General features: G+C 35.1%; 1 protein-coding gene across 3 annotated transcripts in view; it reads right to left on the bottom strand.

The window, feature by feature from the left end:
* LUZP2 (leucine zipper protein 2) overlaps positions 1 to 19,168 on the bottom strand; it is a 261,711-nt gene that overhangs the window by 7,011 nt on the left and 235,532 nt on the right. For all 3 annotated transcript variants that reach the window (XM_040559468.1, XM_040559471.1, XM_040559470.1), the window contains exon 13: positions 5,436 to 5,522. In XM_040559468.1, the coding sequence (XP_040415402.1) occupies positions 5,436 to 5,522 (87 nt within the window). The remainder of the gene's footprint in view (positions 1 to 5,435; positions 5,523 to 19,168) is intronic.

Below are 19,168 nucleotides of genomic sequence, written 5' to 3'. Positions count from 1 at the left end.
GAATTTTTTTGGATCACAAGATTTTAGCTCTCTGCAATATGAAGTAAATAATTCTTTGACATGTTTTATTTCTTCCTACACTGAATGGATATTATTACTCCTACTTCCTTTTTTTTTTTTTTTTTCTCATAATAATACCACTTTTCCAATTTGTGAAGTTGAACATTATCAATTTGCCTATATTCAGAATAGATGATGTTCTATTAAAATGCAATTCTGCTGTGCAATTAATTTTATTAGGAAAGTTAGGATTCCATTTTATTCAAGGACACCTTTTATAAGATTTGTTCATGAATTTATAATAAATATGTATTTCAATCTTTTTTGACCCACATTGTTTAGAAGATATGGTGTATGGTATTTATGAAGAGTGTTCATGTGTGTTCATAATACACTTGTGCAGCTTTTCATACCCCTCTCCTATTTTAGTGCACAATGTACTTAGTGGATGATTAAAATAAATTGATGGAACTTCTTATGACCTGCATAGTCTTCATTTAGGGTACACACTTACTGAATTCATTTCAATAATTTTATAATTGAAATTTTGCTACAGTAGTGACTTCTTTTTTCTCTGTCATTACTCCCTTGGGATAGTGATGGGAAAGCACAATGAGATCAAATCTCTGAAATTGAAATGGACAGAGAAAAATGAAGGTAACCTCTGTGGTTGCTTAGAAACATGTATAAGTTTTGGTCCAATACTCAGTGTCCTTTGTCACTGAATGATTAATGAACATGCAATGTTTGTTTACTGCAGGAAATTAAGGCAGTAAATAAAAGCACTATCGCTTTTATTTATCAGGGAAGTCTACAAGGGCACAGAGCAAAAAATCTAAGATGAGAACAGAGAACCAAGAAATACTTTATACATTTGGATTCAGCACTACAAAAAAAAAATGACATGCATTAGAAATATTTGATGTGAAAAAGAGACAAAGTACATTCTTACGTACAAGTAGTTGGCCTTTGGGAGCCAAAAAAAAAAGCCCCCCAAGAGCTTTTGGGAAACGATACATGGAAAAGAGCTCTGCAGAACTCAGGTTCTGTACAGAGACTTTCAGGAGCCAGTCACAGGGAAAACATATCTGGGCAAGGCTAGGAAACAAATATAATAATTATTTAAGTAACAGATTTTTATTTATTTATTTATTTTTAAATAAAACTGAAGTTACCATTTCATGGTCTTGAACAAACCTAAGATGATTTGAAATAATCAAGATGTACTACAGGATATCCTACCTACTTCTGGCTAAGACAAGTCATGTCAAATTTCATGACAACAAAGGTGTCAGAAGTGTCTAAACTAAAAATGAGCTAATTTCATTTGTCCTGTCTGTATCCTATTTGTAACCAACATTTCCTTCGTATTCATTCCAATGTATACTATATTAATTAGATTGAACATGCATACAAGAAAAATTGACATATGTTCAAAATTGCCAATTTTAAACAGCTACAGGAAAGGTTAGCCATACAGACCATGAAATATTGCTTGAGACCAACAACTTGCCATTTCCCATTATCTTTTGTCTTAAAAACAGAAATATTGCATGTTCTTCTCTAGTCAGTCTTTACTACAGTAATTCTTCCAAGACAAAAATCACGTTTTTTTTTACCAGAGAGACAATTAGAGGTTCTTTGCAAAGCTCTGAGAAAATATTGTTGAAATATTAGGTTTCTAAGCAACATCTGAATTTTAAGCATATTCATTTTAGGTCCCGTTTTTTTTCTTTTTCCCTTCCCGCTCTCTTTTTCTAACAAATGGTGCATGAGAACTTGTGCTGTGTTCTTGGCTATGCGGCCTATACTTCCCTCATTGGAATTTAGCAGTTGTAAAAACTTCTGATAAAAACACACACACAAAACCAAGTAAGGCTAAAAATACAAGAAAAAAAACTCTAATATATTCCCAAGTCTGGAATTTTCTCAAAGCGATAGTGTTCACGGGTGCAAATAACAGCTTGGTACTATTGAAATAATAAGATCCTTTAGGAAAACAAATAGTTTCTAGTTCTATAAGGACTTAAGGTGATATCTCTAAAATAACAATACTAGAATTAACTGTGGAAAGTAATACTGTTAGTTCATTTTCCAAAAATAATTAATTTGATTTCTACTTTGTCTGTAAAAATATATATCTGTTGATTTAAGATCTTAAGATAATGATTAAAAAGTGGGAAGAGGTTCCTATCCCCATGTCACATCTGCACGTCTAGCATTCCCTATGCAGTTCCCATTCAGATGGACAATGCGGGTAAGAGAAGAAAAGTTTCATCTCAAACAACCAGAAGATTGTTCATCACTGCGAACAATCCGCAGCACAAAAAGTGGACTAGGTAGGTTCTTAGACTTGTAAAATTGTTCGAAGAGTTGTGAAAAATGTATTTTAATTGGTTCTCTCTGAAAAACTTGCTTCCATTTCTTTAAATAACTCTCGGAGTTATGAGAAAAATTTCTGGTTTTCATACTTGAAGTTTTCCTGGGATGTAGAGTGAAATGAGGTCATTGTGACAAAATGGGATGTTTTTTCTCTCATGGCAAGCTTTGAAGGAACCATTGTTGAAAAATCAGGTGTAGGACCCTGGGAGAGAGAATGTATTTGTCATAAAAATTCAATGGGATGGTAGCACAGAAATGGAGAATATTCTCTGGGAAAGGAGTTATTTAATGCCCCCCAGACAAGAAAATCCTGTACTTTGAATGCAGCCACAATTTGAAAATAAATACTTGTATAAAATATTAGGTATATTGCTATACTTACATATCTACTCTTTCACTTTAAGGACCAAAATATTGTAGGATGCATGACAAACAGGCCATGCTTCTTCACTGTCCAATTTCTTACAGTTAAAAATAGGCTCTGACTGTGTATGGTTTTGCAGCTATCTGCACAAAGAACTCCTGGAATTCTCTTGAATCATTCCAGTCAATTGGCTTTGTAAAAACAAAAACAAAACCAAAAAAATTGCAAGCTTTGAACTGAACAACTGTTATTTGTAATTGATCAATTGATCACTGAAATAAAAAAGATCAATTTAATTTAAATAGAACATTCAGTTTAATGTAAAAGTCCCATTTAATGTAAATAGAACATTTCTTCCTGTGACTTTTAAAAATTGTACTGCAAGATCTGTTTCTACTAGGGATAAATATCACACTGGTTACAGCTTCCTTGCTTGCAGGTGTGGCTATCCTAACAATTGATTTTGTAACTCATCTCTCAGGGCTATTCCTTCAACAGACACTAGAAGCACAGCATGGTGAAACTTCATAGACACCTTTTTGCATATTAGTGCAAATCTTACTTTTTTATGTGAACATAATAAAACTATGAATATTACATAGTATACCTATTTTTCAGTTGGAAAATGAATTGATAGCTACACAATTAAAGGCAAGGCAAGACTGACAAAACTATTTCCAGCTTAATTTTCCAATAAGGAGTATTATCCAGCACGGCACAGTGAATTTATATGTCCCTATGGTATTCTTTCTCTAATTTTACAGCTATTTCTACATAGAGGAGGTTTTGTCAAACACAGATTTAACACACCTCAAAGATTTAAAATGTAATGGAAATGTGAGTCCCACAGAAAATAGAATTGGTCTTAAAATATAATAATTATTGAGAGATTAAATGATATAAATCTTAATCTTATTAATCAAGTTTAGATATACGGCCTAATTTCTTTATCTGTGAATTGTAATGCACTTAGAAGGAGGAAGGGAATAGGGTTAAGGTTTAATTTATCTTCAGTCATGACAAATAGTTCAACTCCTCAAGACCTCTAACTCCAGTTGGAGTCTTCCTCTGCTTTCTCTTTTCTCATTTTCTCAAAGTAATAATTTGAGCCATACTGACTAAATGGCTAAATATACTAGCTGGTAGCAGCAAAAAAGTACACCCTCTCCCCCAAGTCAAAATAATTAAATCCCCACTTATATGGAGAAGTGCATCTTTTCCGTGTCTTTCATTGCATGGTTTGACACAGAAATTTGACACTCATTCTCACATTGAGCAATGTTTTAATTTCTCATTTTTTTTTCTGTTTTAAAGTATTCACTTTAGTAAAAAGATGCTTGAACCTCCTTCCACAAACATTCTGTAAACATCTACCTAAACAAAACTGTATTCCATCAAATGTTTCCTAACTTTCCCAAGCAGTAACCAACTTCCAGTTGGAGTTAGCTCCAGCTTCAGAATTTTAAATCTTATTCTTTCACATCCTCCTTCAGATTTTAGTAGGTAGGGACATTTTCTTCATCTTTAAATATAAAGAAAGCTGCAGCATCAAATTATGCATTCTTCTGGATATGCAATTTCTTTGCCCCCTCTAGAGGTTGTGGCAGAGGGGAGCGCAATTATGATTGCATAAATTATTAATGCTTGCAATAAATGGGTAATAAGTATAGCTTTTTACAATTTGTTGGGTGCTATCAACAAAGTGGGTAGGTCAATCACCTAGATCTGTTTTCCAAACGTTTCTTTATGCTGCTACATGCTAGTATGATTGCTATCAGCAAGCTACCCAGTTACCTCCGCAGAAGTTTGTTGTGTTTGGAGGAAGGCAATGTGCTCAGTAGTTCATTCAAGAACCATTGAGACTGTCTTATTTTTTTTCCCTATTTTTTATATTGCACCTTCAAATTAGTCTCAGTAGTACAATATTTTTTCAACTACTTAGCTGAAAATATGCTCTGAGCATAAATTCTCTCTCTCATTCTTTCTTTGTTTTATTTTCCTTCCTGTTTTGTCTTATTTGTATTGTTCTAATTGCAGCCATAATAAATGCAATTGGGATTTATGTTTCCAGCTCTCATCATGCTGCACGGATGAGATTTTTGACTTGCTAAAAGCAGCAGACTTAGCTTTCTGTCAGATGTGTCATGAGAAGAACAAAGCTTGTTGCTTGCCTAGACTGGTAGTAGATGTGCTTACCTACCTTCACTATTATACTGTCACCTCTTAGTGTTCAAGCTAAATGTCTCCCTGAAAGTTTTCGTTTTCCTTTCTTTTCCTTTCTTTCCCTTTCTTTTCCTTTCCTTCCCTAATTAAATGAAGCATCTGTGACAACTGTATCCAACTATTAGCGGAAATGTCGCATAAACAATGTTACGCATCTTGCTGAGCTGCAGCAGCTCATCAACTAAAGAGTTGCATGAACAAATCACATCTTTTCCCACTGGTTTTCTTCCCTGAAAAGCTCTACAAGTCCTTTTAAGTAATCTTTAAAAGAAACCCAGAGAGTATACCTGCATGGATTGACCACAAGGACAATTCACTCCTCTGTGCTTTGAAGTAGAAAATAGCTGGCTTATAAGATATGTGTCAGCTTGGTTAGGAAAAATAAAGCACATTGCTAATCACCTAAGGTTTTCATGCTTTCATACAATCTAGATTAAAACCTGATTTCTAGGTCAATTTGGCTTACATCTCGAGAATCGCACTCCTGGATGCTCTGATTTTCTTCCTTTCTTGAGGTCATGTGAAGATTCTCTTTCTCTGCTGAGGCATTTTGCTAGACATAAGAAATAAAAAGAAAATTAAATAAACAGTTATTATAGATAAAACTTCATAGAAGTCACATTAGAAAATCAGGAGAACCATGAAAATCAGATATTGCAAATTGTTGACTACTTTATATACTGCATTTTCAGCAAGTTTTATTAAAAAAAAGTTTTAACATGCATTCTTATTAAAACATTGCCTTATAAAGGATTACTTCTGCATAAATAAATGTCAGGACTTTCTATCTCAAAGCTGACTACACAAGAAATGGCTTGGTGGTATACTGTTTTGTATGTTATTAAGGAAGATCAATGCTTAATAATGCAGTACAAGTGAAATTACATTTTCTTTTGTGCAAACATTTGGAAGGGGGGTAAAGAAGAAAAGAATTTTGAAAATTCATATTTCTCTGCCTCTTGTGGATTCTGGGACACATTTAGGACTTGAGTTTAAGTATTTTATGAACTGCTTTAGCTGATTTCAGCTGCCTACAGTCTCTGCCTGCTGGGACCTCACGTCAGTGTGAGTTGGCAAAATGTGCTCCATTTCATGCCTTTCATTTACCTCCTTAAACTCAAAATGGACTTCTATATGGAGTAGTTACTCTACAATCTAGGCTATCGCTTCATATGAGCGGTGAATTCCGCTGAAATACTGACAGTTTTAGGCATGATTTTCTACATTTGCTGCAACTTCTAAGGTTCAAAGAGGCACAAATGAGAAAAATATGCACTGCATTTTCTAGAGAGCTTTTACTAAATTTGTACCTCGGTAGTTTTTAATTACCTTGAGAACTTCACTATCTTGTGGCCTTAAATAGTCGAGTATGCTATAGCATGACAAGGAATTCTTCTTTCAGTTAGAAATGATCCCTAAAAATCTGAAAAATGTATCACTTGCATTAACTGGAAATTCTAATGTGTGTATCAATGCTTGTATATTCTGCTGAAGCTAACTAAAATAGCTGGATGCACCATAATTTCATGAGATGATCAGTATCAGCACCCTACTATTAGTTTGGCAGAATTACTTGTTTAGAAAGTGTTCATCTTATAGTGATAATGACAGTTTTTTTTTTTTTCACAAGCCCTTTCTCTTCTATCTGTATTTAGAGGTCTAATTCAAAGTCCACCGGAACTCACAGTAGGAATGTACATGACTTAGCAGAGGTTTAGAAGAATTTCCCAAATATATATTTGCTAACAAAACAAAACACAACACAACACAACTCAATGACTCATTCTTTCAGAAAATTCTGCTAGAATGTATTCTGAGAAAATACTTAAATTCCAAAAGCAGCATCGACGATCCTCTGTTTTTGTTGATGTTGTTTGTTTTTATTAAGTTTCAGATATGGGATGGGGGCAAGGAACATATCAAAATAATTTCTTTGTGAAAAGTTTGAATTTCATACATGAGTTTTGAAATGCTAAGCCATCCTTTCTCATGTCCCTTTTACTGTATGGAATTACTAATGACTATAGAGCTTTCAAAAGTGTTGCAGAACAGGAGAAAAAAATGTGCAGGTTACTGTTTGTAATATTTCTTTGTTTATCAGCTATTCAGTGAGGAATTGTTAGTTTTATAGAGCAGATGACTATCAGAAAAATGATCATGAGATGAACCGACAAAACAGATAAATACAAAAATTGTTTTGTGAAATAATGAATATAATCTAATACCTGATCTTTTACCCGTATTGAGTTATTTGCCTGTTTGGACTGCAATAATTACAGTTGTGCAAATTTAAATTTCCTCCTAATGAATAAGAAAGGAGTATGCACAGTGAATGATTCACAGTACATTTAGTACACAGATTAACCTGACTTGTTGACTACCTGCATCTTTACATCCACATGGGAGGCCAGAAAAACCAGCCAGCTAGAACCCTTATTAACACAAGAAAATATGTGTCTTTGTATAGACACCAGCCTTCTCAGCATGTTGTACTAATTTCCGCAGAACAAGGGGAAATCTGAGGTATTTAGGCGAGACTATCATCAAGGAAGCATTTTCCCAGTGTCGTTTTCAAATACTACTTCCAGAAAAATGAAAACAAGAAAATTTCCCATTCTCATCCCCTTTAATATTCAGAATATTTGAGTGTAACACTCCATCCTAAAATTATCACCTTTTTTCTCCCCACAAACAAATTACAATGTTTTTCAGTTTTCACGCAACTGCTTAATCACTTGAACAGCGGGCACTGCTCAGACACCAGCCAAAAGTAGGGAATGGCAACATGTCTGCTTCATTTGGTGCTTGGTGTCTACTTGACAGTCATTAAGTCTCTGCTATCGCACAACCATCATCTTCAATTACGTTTCATATGGTTACCCTAAGCTGACACTGAATCTGTACATCTTCTAGATTGAAATGCCGTGGTCTTGCAGTGGTCCAAGAAGTTTACCAGAACCAGAAAGACCACGTGGCAGAAGAACAGAAGACAGGAAGATGTCTTGCCAGGTCCTGGCTGGTTCCTGGAGATTTAAGTTTTGTCCTTACTTCCAGAATTACCTAGGGCATTCCTGTATTTTATGAAGGTACATTTAATCTATAATGCTTTGAAGCTAAGACTGACATCTTACATGAAACCAGAGAGAAAAAAAGTCGATATAGATAAATCAATATTTTTGAAGGCTTATCTGCTTGATGATGATGTGGAAGTCTTTGAGGTAGACTTTGCCAACAAGAATCTTTGTTATTAAAAGTTATTTCTTCTAATAAAAAATGAATATGCTACTTTGCCTGAATTAAGCCTATTTACTAGATAACAGATTACCTAATAAAAAAGCCACCAAATATTCTTCAGCAAATTGTTTTGGAAACTGGTTTGGAAACAGTTTCTGAATTCCTTCCCAATTTGCCTAAAGACTTCTGAACCCTCCTCAAAGCTTTTCAATCCAGGATTTCACATCTGAATATTTTATTTTAACCGTTTTTCATTGAAGTATTTTAGCAATTGCAGCATCTCCTGGTGTGACGTTACAAATATGACTAAAAACTGAGCTTTAAATTTCAGATACTTCAAGTAAGCACATCTTTTACAATGGATTTAGCACATACACTTGCTGATTAAATCAGTTGGCATGTGCTTTGCTTGCAGCCAAAATTCCAGAATACTTATGACAGGAAAGCAAGCCAAACTCATTATTTCTTTCAGTTCTCTTCCAAAGTCTGTATTGGAAGAAATGACAGAGCCCACCTATGCTGCATGCCTTTGAAATTTCTTTCACTTATACTTCATATATTTTTCACTTTTGACATTCTACAAATTTTCCTCTCAACGCATTCGTTTTTATCATAATATCTTCAAATCACTGCTAAAATTCTACAAAGTTAGATCAACTGAATTCCACCTTTTATTATCTCTTTTGACTTTGATACATGGTTCAATTCTTTACTATCTTAGACATAATCTTATCAGATCTTTGTCCTTCCCACGTCGCTTTTTGGCATCACTGAATAACTCTTACTTTCTCTGGTCAATGTTCGTTGATGCTAGATGTCAGACTGCCACTGACAGGCCTGCTTGCCAGATGATTTGCCAACACAAACCAGGACATTTACTTCCTGTCACTTAGGCCATCACAGGTTAATGTTTTCTATACTAAGGGTTTCTGGTGGTATTCAATTTCCATGTTAGAAGAGGAATTTTATTTCAATTAAGGATACTCATACAGACCTAATAGGAGTATTGCATGGCACTTTGAATGAGAAGTAAGATAATTTTTCCCCACTGACAGACACCATCATTATGATAAGCATATTCATAGAGTGTTTTGATAAATTTTAAGTGCTGAAATCCTTGGAGTTTGCCCAGAAACACTTGTTTACCAGCCCACTCTCCAAACATTCAAAACTACCTATGGCAAAGACTTGCTAGCTAGTTGGCATGCCTGGTCTTGCTGGCTGTACTTTGTGAAGTCTGTCTGTCATGTTGAGCAAGGTCAGCATGAGAGTCCCCCTGGGCTGGGTGGGGCTTCTATTCACCTGCCTTCAGATGGGTTGCTAACCATTATCTTCAAAAGGGACTACAAAGAGCTATGATTAAACTAAACCATACCTAAAGCCGAAGTTGTCCCCTCTTTCCAGTGCACTAAAGAATTTGTACTCTTTTGGGAGATGTCTTATTCCTTTGGGATAGGTATGATTTATTGTCATACCTAGGAAATCCAAAATTGCTCAAGGCGTTGTAGCACTTAATGTGAAAAACTAGAGCAGCTTTATATGTAGCAGGTGGATGAAGTTGTCAGACTTTTCTGGGCAAGGTACATAGTACAAGAGCCAAAAATATCTCCTTTCCAAAATCAGTTCTGTTTGACTGCTTCTGGAAACCAGGGACTTGGTCTGCACACCACACACAGGCCAACTGCAACATAATGCCTTCATTTTGTTCAAGAAAAAGGCATCAATCCTACCACCTTTCCCTTCCCCCTCTCTTTTTAGTTGCACCATTTGTAATTGCAGAAGTATTGTTATTTTTGGATTGTACAATAGACTTTTTAACCTGCTTTTCTAGCCCTTTACATTTCAGATGTTTCTGCTGTAGCTCTCCACAACAGAAATCACAGATAAATGTGTGACTACCTGCAGAGAATATAACGCAAACCATTGTAAACCATTGTACCACGTTTCTTTATATCCTGACTTGAAAATCTTTCACAGCATAACCAACACACAAAAATAAATGACAAGTCCAATTCTAATAACAGTACATCACCCTCTGTATTTCTATGACAGTAATGGTCATTGTGTACGTATACATACATGTGTAGGTGTATACAACAGAAGTAAATAACTTTTCTCTACTACACAGTCAGTATTCAACAGTAAGTGGGAAGAGACGAGCTTTTTTTTTTTTTTTTCCTATTTAATCCATATCTACAGAGTTACATTAATATATGGCAATTCATCTCAAAGGACTGCAAATCCTACATTGTACCAGATCTTTACATTTCTACATACTGCTTCTTAAGCAAACAGAACTCCCCTCAATTTTTCATTTGCACTATATTCAAACATCTTTAAGGCAGAAAATAGCTGCTTTCTGGTACATTATGCTGACGCTGAGCATTGAGCACAACATCAGAAGTTTGACAAATAATCTAGGGCAACCTCACTCCCCATTAAAGTTGAAAATTGTTAGGACATCTTTAGCATGGATACCCAAAGAACACATTTCTCATTTCACATGCATTTGTGTTGGTTGTAATGAAATTTCTATGAGACGAATATTCATGATAAGCTCAAATGGCTGAACATCCATCAAAAGGAAAGGATTTGTTCTTTCAAAAAGATCTTTGAGATGAGAGATACCATATTTAGAAGATAATTTCCTGAATCATCCTTTTCATAACATTACTGAATGCATAATTTTCCCTCACACGTGGACTTGCCTCTCAGTGGTATATGAGGCTGGACATTAATAGGGGCATTAAAGTTTTAACATGTTTCTTTGTTAATTGTTCCAGGATTCTTCCTCTCTTGAAAATAATATTAATAAAAAAATAGAAGAAGGGAAATAAATAAGAACTCATACAGTCACATTGAAAAGAGACAGGTAAAGTATGTGGATGATTTCTAGCACTGTTTGTAGTATCTGCTTCTACATCAGAAGTCTCCCAGTTAAAGTGAGTCTCCCTAAGGAGAAAATTAAAATAAAAAATAAAAAAAAAATACAAAATAACAATGTATTTACTTAAACACCTCAAAACAAGGGAAAATGACTCTAACAACCTTTCTAGAGTAGAGCCAGTATTGTGCTCCTTGAACACCAGATTGCTGGAAGATGACAATCTACTCTCAGACACAGGTGCAAAGCACCCTCTCCCCCTCTAGGGAAATCGAGCACTATGTGTAGCCAACTCACAGAAGTGGTTATATTAAAGATGTGAAAGAGGTGCAGAAGACGAAAATAGTGACACTTTATCTTCCTCCGGTAATACAAGATACAGTTGCATTTTCAGTATGGAGTGAAACTCCATTACCTATGCACAGGCACCTAGTGTTTATGTCCAACTGCCTCAGAGACAACCACAAGGAGCTGGTGAAGGAGATAAGACTTGTGGCAAAGCAACATCCTTGTACAGAAACAGCCAGACAGCTATTCTATCGCTTCCAGATAAGCCATGGATGCCTATTCAAAACGATTCCCCAAATTCCTAGCTATGCACAAATAAAAGAAACCACATCCATTTATTATTATGCTCTGAATTCTTTTTTCCTCTAATACAGCTTATTTTGAAAGCATTATGTATTTTACATAACTTAAATATGTTTTGTAGTAGAACCTTAAACCAACATTTTCAGTTGCCTGACTTCCTTGTAACAAGTGCATTTTTTTCTTTCTATTTCCATGCAGTTGGAAAAAAGAAACCATGAAAACATATGCGATCAGTTTTCCCAGGATCAATACAAAGGCTTCTGTAATGATCTACTCTACCTCTGTTTCCAACACAGTCAAAAAGATGCATTTACCATTTCCCTGCAAACAAGGACTCATGATAGAGAATACCTAAGTCATGTGCTTTAATGAGATTAAGCAAAAATAAACAAAAATCCAGAGAGACAAAAGGAGAAAAAGAGTTAAAATTACCTAAGTTATCTGAAAAAAAAAAAAAAAAAAAACCACAGAAATACTGCTCCTCATATTGACCTTGTGAAATCTACAAATAATGTGCATTAAGCTGAAGACAAAATATCATCTCCTTATCATACAACAAACATGCTTGTATGAAATATCTGAGAATTAAAAATACTGAAATTATTGGAGACAGCTGTTAGGTAGGCTGTTCAGGAAAACATAGCGCTAAGAGAACCCCATAAAACAAAGTTTTGGGCTCTGGTGAACCTAAATATTTACAGCTGAAATTACATTTTAATTGATAATGGCCATCATAATAATCTAATTAGTGCACACACACACACCGCTTGTGCATCCACATTTATATATTATATACAAAGATTATATTTCATCCTATATAACACATTCATTTAGATATAATTCAGTGCATTTGTATATGTATGTACTCAAGTGTGAAAAAGAACACAACATTGAGAGCAAATGCCATCAGTCTAGTTACTAATTTACTTTTCTTCCTCTAAACAGGATATGATAATGCCCTGGTTCTTATTCTTCCTAACTTGTAAGTTAAAAACTTACTTGTTTTGTTTTACTTGTAAGATAAAAAGAAAATTCAATAGACACTGATGCAATGAAATTGTGCGTTACACACCCAAGTAACAGGGAATGGGACTGTTAAAAGCATTTCAAAGAAAACTTGCAGTTTAGCATAACTATAATACTGCTATTCACCCTCTACTCTGGAGTACTTGGCACTTTGCATACTGTTTAGATATAGGCTATAAAAACACACACTTGTGTCTTGGGTTGAAAGCTGTGTGCGTGTTAATAGCCATATGCACTTAAGGAGATACTGAAAAAACATTTCCATTATTTCTGATGGCAAAAACAATCTGATCATTTTATAAGTCTGACAAGGTGACATTTTCAGCAGAGTTAGAGGCAGTGATGGGTTTGTTCTTTTTTTTTTTTATATGCTTTCCAAGTTTTCCTCTAGCAGACACAGTTATTGTTGAACAAAATGTTATTATACTTGCTGATATCTTTAGATTTGAAGGTCACTGCAAGTTCTCTGAAGCATGAATTATTCTTTTTCTTTTTTTTTTTTTTTTGGCAGCACCCAATTTATATTTTTATGTACTCTGTGGTTAGCAGAGTAGATGTTCATTTGCACAAAGGACAGTAAGGAAGCAATTTCCTGTTGTTGTTTGTATTTTTAACAGGAGTTTAATAGCCCTTTTGTCTTAGAATATTTCCTAATACTAATAACAGCAGCAAGAAAAAAATGCTTGCAAACACTCATGAATGATTCAGCTTATAGGACAAAAAAGAGCTAAATTAACCAAGCTCTTCATTGCGAGCCACTTTTTCTGTTCTTCTCAAGTTATACATGCCATTGCAGTAGTTTCCAAAGTAAATGTGTATAATGTCCAGGCTATCAAGTGCTTGAAGCAGAAATACAGCAGACAGAAGCATGACATTTCTGCTCCTCTTTTTGCAGAAGGTGGAACAATAGGTTTGCCACCGATACTTTTTGAGTCTGTATAAATGTGTAATAAACTGAGTGCAAAGCACTGAAAGCTGATTACACACAGCTGCTTTAGTCTCTACTGGCTCACTGTGGCAATTCTATCTTCTCTTGTTTTACTCTTCAGTCTTCCCACTATCACTATCATCTTTTGTGTGAAAATGAAAAGTCAAAATATTTTAACCTAGAATAACAATATTTTAACCTAGAATAATATGGTGAGTTACAGTGTATACCTGCTACTATCTGTAAAAAACCATGAATACCTCTATACAATAACCCCCCAATTGCTTGTCCTAAACAGCTTATGCTTAGACTAATTTTACCTCTTTTCCACATTAAAATTAATAAATAAATAAAACCGCAACCCAAGAATAGCCTGAAGTCCAGAAATAGTCAGACAGCATTTTCTTAAGGCTCTTACTACCACAGAAATTTTCATTCACTCCCATTAGATCTATATAATACCTAATAATAACCCAGCAAAATTTCAGCCTGGGTACATTTTGACAAGCTATATTGCTCTGCAAAATCATTCAGGCTGCCACATTTTTTCCTTGCCTGTGCTTTTCTGCAGTATACCTCCTTATGAATAAAGACCAAACTAAACAAAAACAGTCATTTAAAGTGCAGCTTGACCTTAGTGATAAGAGAACTAACCTGTATTAGTAAGAAATTTAATATATGACTGTGGAGGACAATCAGGCACATTTGGTGTACAGAACAATTCTGCTACCATACACTTTTGGGTGATAAAAACTTGTGCAGTTAGAGGAAAGATTCTTAATTAAAAAAGATATTTTTAGTCTTCTGCAGATAATAGAACTGAGAACTAAATACATGAGGAAATCTGCAGTGTAAAAATCTAGACGAAATATTTCAGGACAGATGGTATTATGATGTTACTCGAAATGGCACTGCATCACAGTAACACCACACAAACAACAACAACAAAAAAGCTATTTAACTTTGAGGGTCACTGACCACTGTAAAATTTTCCAAATGAGTCCTAATTACAAAAACACCTGTGCCCAGTTATTGAATGCTAATCCAATGAAAAATGTAACTTTTAGCATTGAAATTTAGCACTGAGATAATAATTTCTCATTTACTACCAGTGGTAGGTTAACCTATTGTTTGTTTCCATCTTTACCAGAGGACATGATTGTGAAGTGAATTTAAAGGACACTTTTCTCATAGTCTGCCAAACCTAAACAGGTCTTTTTCTTTGCTAAAAAAATATCCCAACTTGCTTTTCACATTCATATTCTAAGTTCTGTGATTCTATGATTATTATTCATAAACTTAAATTATACTAATATAAACATCAAGATATTTTTTTCTGTGTATTTATAAACCTATACAATGAGCCCATTAGAAAGAACATCTTATCAGTAAAAAGCAAAGTGAGATTTCAGTATTATCACGTCAGCAAGTGACACTGAATTCTGTATGAGAAGCCGGTGGAAATGCTAAAATAATTGCTTCCTGTGCTTATCTGTTGGGGTTTTTTGTGTAAGCAGGTAGGTGTTCCCACAGCTGTCTACATTTTCTGCCTCCCTTTAATCATTTGGCTGATATGTAAAGAGGAGAAGAACATCTTTTGAAAGACATCTCCTTTCTTATGAGTGTGTACCTACAGATGAAATTTTGTGCCTTAAAAAACAAAATTATACTTTGTACAATCCAGTCAGAAAAAGTCTCGTTAGATCTACTCTACTCCATTTGCAGACCTAGCTTTTGTTAATCCTGACTTTTATAGGTGAGAGAAATGCTCTGTTGCTATACAATTGCCCTTCTTTCAAGTCAGCTGGGCTAATGATACAAACATGCCATGAAGGCTAGCACTGCCTCTAATGATGTAGTGAAGCGTGAATATTCTGAGGACAGCTGACTGCTGTGGAAAGCTGTTGATAACACATTATGGGTTCGCTTCTGCAAAATCCTAGGCACCACTGGAGCAATTTCAGTGCAAGCTGAGCAATCTCAGTGCCTTTCAAAAAAGGGTGCAGTTACTATGAAGTCCTTTGCTTCTGTTTTTTTAATCCCCATATGCAAACTATTTCTATGAACTTTCTGTACAGAGAATTCCCTTTGATTAATTTCCTGTTCTGTCACAGATTTTCAAGAAAATGCTTGTGTAGCACTACAGGATTTCAATCTGTAGGAGAGGATCTATCAGGATCCCATGGCCCTACGGTCTGTTCACTGGCTTACAACAAAGTTGCGCTAAAGACATTTTTATAATTCATCCTACAGTGTGTTCTTAACTCCACAAACAGCTGTTCCATAAATTTCTCTGAAGTGGGTCCTTAAATCCTTATTTATATCACATAGGTGTGTGTAAGTCACTGAGTGACTTACGTTTAAGAGCATAAAAATATCATTGTTAAACTGCTTCCAAGGCATTTTATTGCACCCAGCACACCAAAACCAACATTACTGACATAAAAGGAAAAGCAGAACATCCTCTAAAATGGCCAAGAAAAGAATTACATTTATTATATGAAACTTCTAAGTAGTTGGCCTAAAAATATGCCTGTACGTGTCATGTAGCACATCAATAATTTCTTGGATTACTGTACTGCTGAAGGACTTACTAATAGAATTGCAGCATCCATATCATTAATTGTTTGTGTTTCAACTATAAACTTTAACTTTTCTGTTTCCATAAGTCAACCAAAAGAATTGGGGGCAACTTGAGAAATGATGGCTTTGTACATGGTAAAATGTATATCTACTTTTTTTTACCCCATAGTCACCTGAAGGATAAATTCTCCGTAATATTGTCTATGCTACAGACCTGATACCAAGCACTATCATATTTTCCTAATAATTTTTTGAAAGGCAGGGTTAGCTCTTGCTGCCTTATCCTATCTAACAAAAATGTCCTTCAAATCTTGTTTTTAAGTACACTTTTAAACTCCAAGAAACACTTTGGCATGACTTTAAGGGCCTTCTACACCTGTCTGGCAATATATTGTGTGAACATCATTTCTCTCTTAGTATTAAAAAGTTTTAAAAATATTTTTCCTTAGCACACCTTCCAGACAATTTTCCTGGGAATGTAACTTGAGGCTGCAGAATTCCATTATGTCTCCTTTCAGTACTGTCAGATCACTCAGTCTGTTTCTGGATATTATACTTTCTACTTACTTGTGTTATCACCTGCCAAGACCAACACAGATTCATAAACCATTTAGCAGTCACAGTACCTAGAAGATCCCATTAGAAATGAGGGATACAGAACATTGGCTCCTATTCAAATCAGAGCCTTAGGGTTGGGGAAAAGTCATCACTAGATAGTGCTACCCATGGGGTGGGGTGGGGGGAAGAAAGTTGTAATTATTACAAACAAGACACCAGAAAATAGATAAGGAAAGAGGCAACCACTGTAATATAAGAAAATCGAACAGGCATTAGAGACTAATGATAACTGAAAAAGAACAAATATAGTATATTCTGATAACATGCCTACATGACACCAACAACAGCAGACAGTTTTTCATGTAAAGTTCTCTCTATTTCATTTTCCTAATTTTAGTTCTTGTTTGTTGCACTATAAATTCAAACTTATTTGAAAAAAATGAATCAGTGCGGACCTAACAATCAGCTTGCTCAAAAGAGCTCTCCTACAGTGTTTTTCAATAGACAATGCCACTTACTTCATAGATGAGAAAGCAGAAGTACAGCATGGGAATCACTTAATCAGTGGAATCAGCACAGGATCACTTAATTAGTGGAAATAATATGAACAGAACTTTGTTTCATTTAGTTGGTCATGATGCATCTTACACAGTTTACCCCCATACAGGGATAAGTGAAACAACAGAATCAAAATTAAGAATATTGTGGTAGAATACACAAACAATTCCATCTCCAAACAAATCCGAGTTCTTTTAGGCCCTAAGCATGGCAAGTCAGTGAATATATTTTAGAATTCCTGAGACTTGATGCGCATTTAAAGTATAAAGATGGGAATAAATATAAACCAGGATGGCAAATAAATTGTAGTATACATTCTGTATAGAAATACCAAAATTAAAGTGTACTATACTAAAAAAACTAATAATATTCAACTGTAAGGCATAGGTTGTACAGCATTTGTACTGGTGCTATACTGCATAACAGAGAGGTCCCAGACCTCCATTGGTATTATGTGCTAAGATATCTACCACATCAGTATTCCCCAGTGATCTATTAATGTGCACTTTGGAAAAACAAACAGACAATCAACTTCATCAATAAATAATATATGCATTTTAACAAATAAATGCTATACTGGTAGATTAGCTGAGTTTTCAAATTTCTAATAGAGATTTAGACTTGCTTGCTGTGACTGGAGATCTCAGCTAAGCGCACGTAACAACATCATGTGTACTGTAAATATCTAGGCACAATGCTATTGCTTGAGGAGAAAGGGTCATGTTGACTAAGTTGAATTGCTTTTGGCACTTCTATCACCACCTTATTGCCTTTCAACAGAATTTCTGACACAAGTCAGTAACTTCGTTGTATGGACTACTTCACACAAAAGCTGGCTGATCTGCTTCTGCTATTTTTGTCTCTAAATTAATATTGAAACAGTATAATGCCACTCTACCAAGGCTAGTCTAATCTTAAAATCGTGCATTTGAGATATTCTGCTTTCACATTTTTCTTCCACTCAATCTGCAGCGGGAATTTCATGAACCTTCTCCATTTTTGCACTTCTCTAGGCCACTACACTGTCATGTCACGACAGAAACATCAAGATGAACCATGGAATCACGAAAATACATGTATTTTTTTCATATGTCTCAACAGCAAAACAGCAATGCTATGCTTCATGATAGCCCAACCTATGATTTTAGTTTCACAAATGGAAATTGAGAAGGTGGCACTAGGTTCTCTCCAGGTTAACATTTGCACAACTCAGCTCAAGTTCTAGCCCAAGTACTGACAGAAAAGTACTCTGTGTCAGAGTACTCCCCTGTACTCTAGCGTCTGTAATTTTGTGGTTATCAGAGGATGCCAACATGTAAAGAGTCAGTTGTTAAGTGATCAAACAGTTGGACTAGACGATGTCTGAAGGTCCCTTCCAATTGAACTATGTCATCTTCTATTCTTAATAATTAATCTGTACCATACTCCTATGTACCTTTGGTATTCATTCTGTCATACAGCAACTTAAAATGCATAAGCAATTGAAAAGAATTTTCTAAACTGCAAAAATTCATGACTGTGATACACCGCTAAAGATACTGAATATCTCCTTTTAAACCTTCAAAGGTAAAACAGCAGCAGGTATAAAGTCCTCTTAGGTACAGACAAATCAAGAGTTGCTTCTTCTGTACCCACACTTTCAGTTGATGAGTACTGGAAAGATAGTTTTTACACTCATTTCCTAATAAGAACTGAGCCTGCACAGTTCCTTGAGAGTTAGAAGAAGCACGAGATATTCTCACGGGGATACTGGATGTTAATAAAGACATAACCAGTCATCTATATAGAAGAATACTGATACAACTCAGCATAGATATTGAGACATACCAGCTGAGAG

Source organism: Cygnus olor, chromosome 5 (genome assembly GCF_009769625.2).
Source record: "Cygnus olor isolate bCygOlo1 chromosome 5, bCygOlo1.pri.v2, whole genome shotgun sequence".
In the NCBI taxonomy this organism is placed as follows: domain Eukaryota; kingdom Metazoa; phylum Chordata; class Aves; order Anseriformes; family Anatidae; genus Cygnus; species Cygnus olor.
The sequence above is the reverse complement of the archived record's forward strand: the minus strand, read 5'-3'. Positions and strand labels throughout refer to the sequence as shown.